The 1,504-nt window shown below is 44.0% G+C and overlaps 1 protein-coding gene across 1 annotated transcript; it reads left to right on the top strand.

Annotated features, from left to right (window-relative positions):
• Nucleotides 1-370: 370 nt before the first annotated feature.
• Nucleotides 371-1,504, top strand: LOC137816991 (expansin-A6-like). Its single transcript, XM_068620182.1, has 3 exons — nt 371-584; nt 671-989; nt 1,091-1,504. The coding sequence occupies exons 1-3, from the start codon at nt 443-445 to the stop codon at nt 1,398-1,400; spliced, it is 771 nt and encodes a 256-aa protein (XP_068476283.1). The 5' UTR covers nt 371-442; the 3' UTR covers nt 1,401-1,504.

Below are 1,504 nucleotides of genomic sequence, written 5' to 3'. Positions count from 1 at the left end.
AAATAATTATACAAAAAGAAAGCAAGATCCAAAGAAATTAAAGAAACGGATTTCAATTCAACACTTCCCAACAGACATTACTTATTGCACAGTTCATGGAGCCCACACTGGTGACAGTCGCAGTAGAATTTTGAAGTGTCACCTACAGATAGTGCAGTTCAGCTTTGGTGAGAACAGATTTACTTATCATGTAATATAAAATAAATTAAAACAAAGAAAATTTTTTTTTTTTTCTTTTTTTACAAATTTTGAAGAAAAAAGGTGGCATTGAATAAGTAGAGAGAAGATTGAGAATTGGAAATGTGGCCCCCACAGTGAAGAGGGTTTGAGTTCTCACTTCTCGTCCATAAGTACTCCACCCCTACTCGCTACCCACTCAATACTCATCTTCATTATCTCTCTCTGCTCTGCTCTTCGCTTTCTCTTCACTTTCAACACAAAAATGGCTGTGCTCGGTATAGCACTGTGCTTTGCATCCATAATGTGGATGGTGGACGCTCGAATTCCAGGCGTTTATACCGGCGGCGCGTGGCAAAGTGCTCACGCCACCTTCTACGGAGGATCCGATGCTTCCGGCACAATGGGTGTGTAATGTGTAATGTTAACATATCTAACATGTAACATGTGTTTTTAAACGTTTATCATTTTCTCTAACAATGTGTGTGTTCAGGGGGAGCTTGCGGGTACGGAAACCTGTACAGCCAAGGGTACGGAGTGAACACGGCGGCGTTGAGCACAGCACTGTTCAACAATGGGCTGAGCTGCGGAGCGTGTTTTGAGATAAAATGCGCGAACGACAAGGAGTGGTGTCACTCCGGAAGCCCTTCCATCTTCATCACTGCCACCAACTTCTGTCCTCCGAACTACGCTCTTCCCAACGACAATGGCGGCTGGTGCAACCCTCCTCGCCCTCACTTCGACCTCGCCATGCCCATGTTCCTCAAAATCGCCGAATACCGCGCCGGCATCGTACCTGTGGCGTACCGCAGGTACGCACATGTTTAATTCTCAAATGTTATTAAAAAGTTAGTTATAAAGTGGTTTTATTAGTTAGTTGGTGGTGGTTAATGTGGTTTGGTGTTTTGTTTAGGGTGGCATGTATGAAGCATGGGGGAATAAGGTTCACGATCAACGGTTTCCGTTACTTCAACTTGGTGCTGATCAGCAACGTGGCGGGTGCAGGGGATCTGGTGCACGCATACGTTAAAGGGACGAGAAGCGGTTGGATGCCGATGAGCCGGAACTGGGGTCAAAACTGGCAGTCAAACGCCGTTTTGGTGGGACAGGCTTTGTCCTTCAGAGTCACCGCCAGTGACCGTCGCTCTTCCACCTCTTGGAACATTGCTCCGCCGCATTGGCAATTTGGTCAAACTTTCACTGGAAAAAACTTTCGTGTCTGACTCTCACCACACACCTTTACTTTTTTTTTTTTTTTCTTTTTTTTTTTTTTTCTTAATATATATAAATATATATAAAAAGTGAAAGTTCGTTTTCTTTTTGTTCA

The sequence above is a fragment of the Phaseolus vulgaris genome, unplaced genomic scaffold, assembly GCF_000499845.2.
Source record: "Phaseolus vulgaris cultivar G19833 unplaced genomic scaffold, P. vulgaris v2.0 scaffold_15, whole genome shotgun sequence".
Lineage (NCBI taxonomy): Eukaryota > Viridiplantae > Streptophyta > Magnoliopsida > Fabales > Fabaceae > Phaseolus > Phaseolus vulgaris.
The sequence above is the reverse complement of the archived record's forward strand: the minus strand, read 5'-3'. Positions and strand labels throughout refer to the sequence as shown.

Bases quoted from the DNA above. Each gene is read 5' to 3' on its own strand.
- LOC137816991 (XM_068620182.1), top strand. From the start codon at position 443: ATGGCTGTGCTCGGTATAGCACTGTGCTTTGCATCCATAATGTGGATG. The intron at 585-670 runs GTGTGTAATGTG...GTGTGTGTTCAG, and splicing joins CGATGCTTCCGGCACAATGG to GGGGAGCTTGCGGGTACGGA. The intron at 990-1,090 runs GTACGCACATGT...TGTTTTGTTTAG, and splicing joins GTACCTGTGGCGTACCGCAG to GGTGGCATGTATGAAGCATG.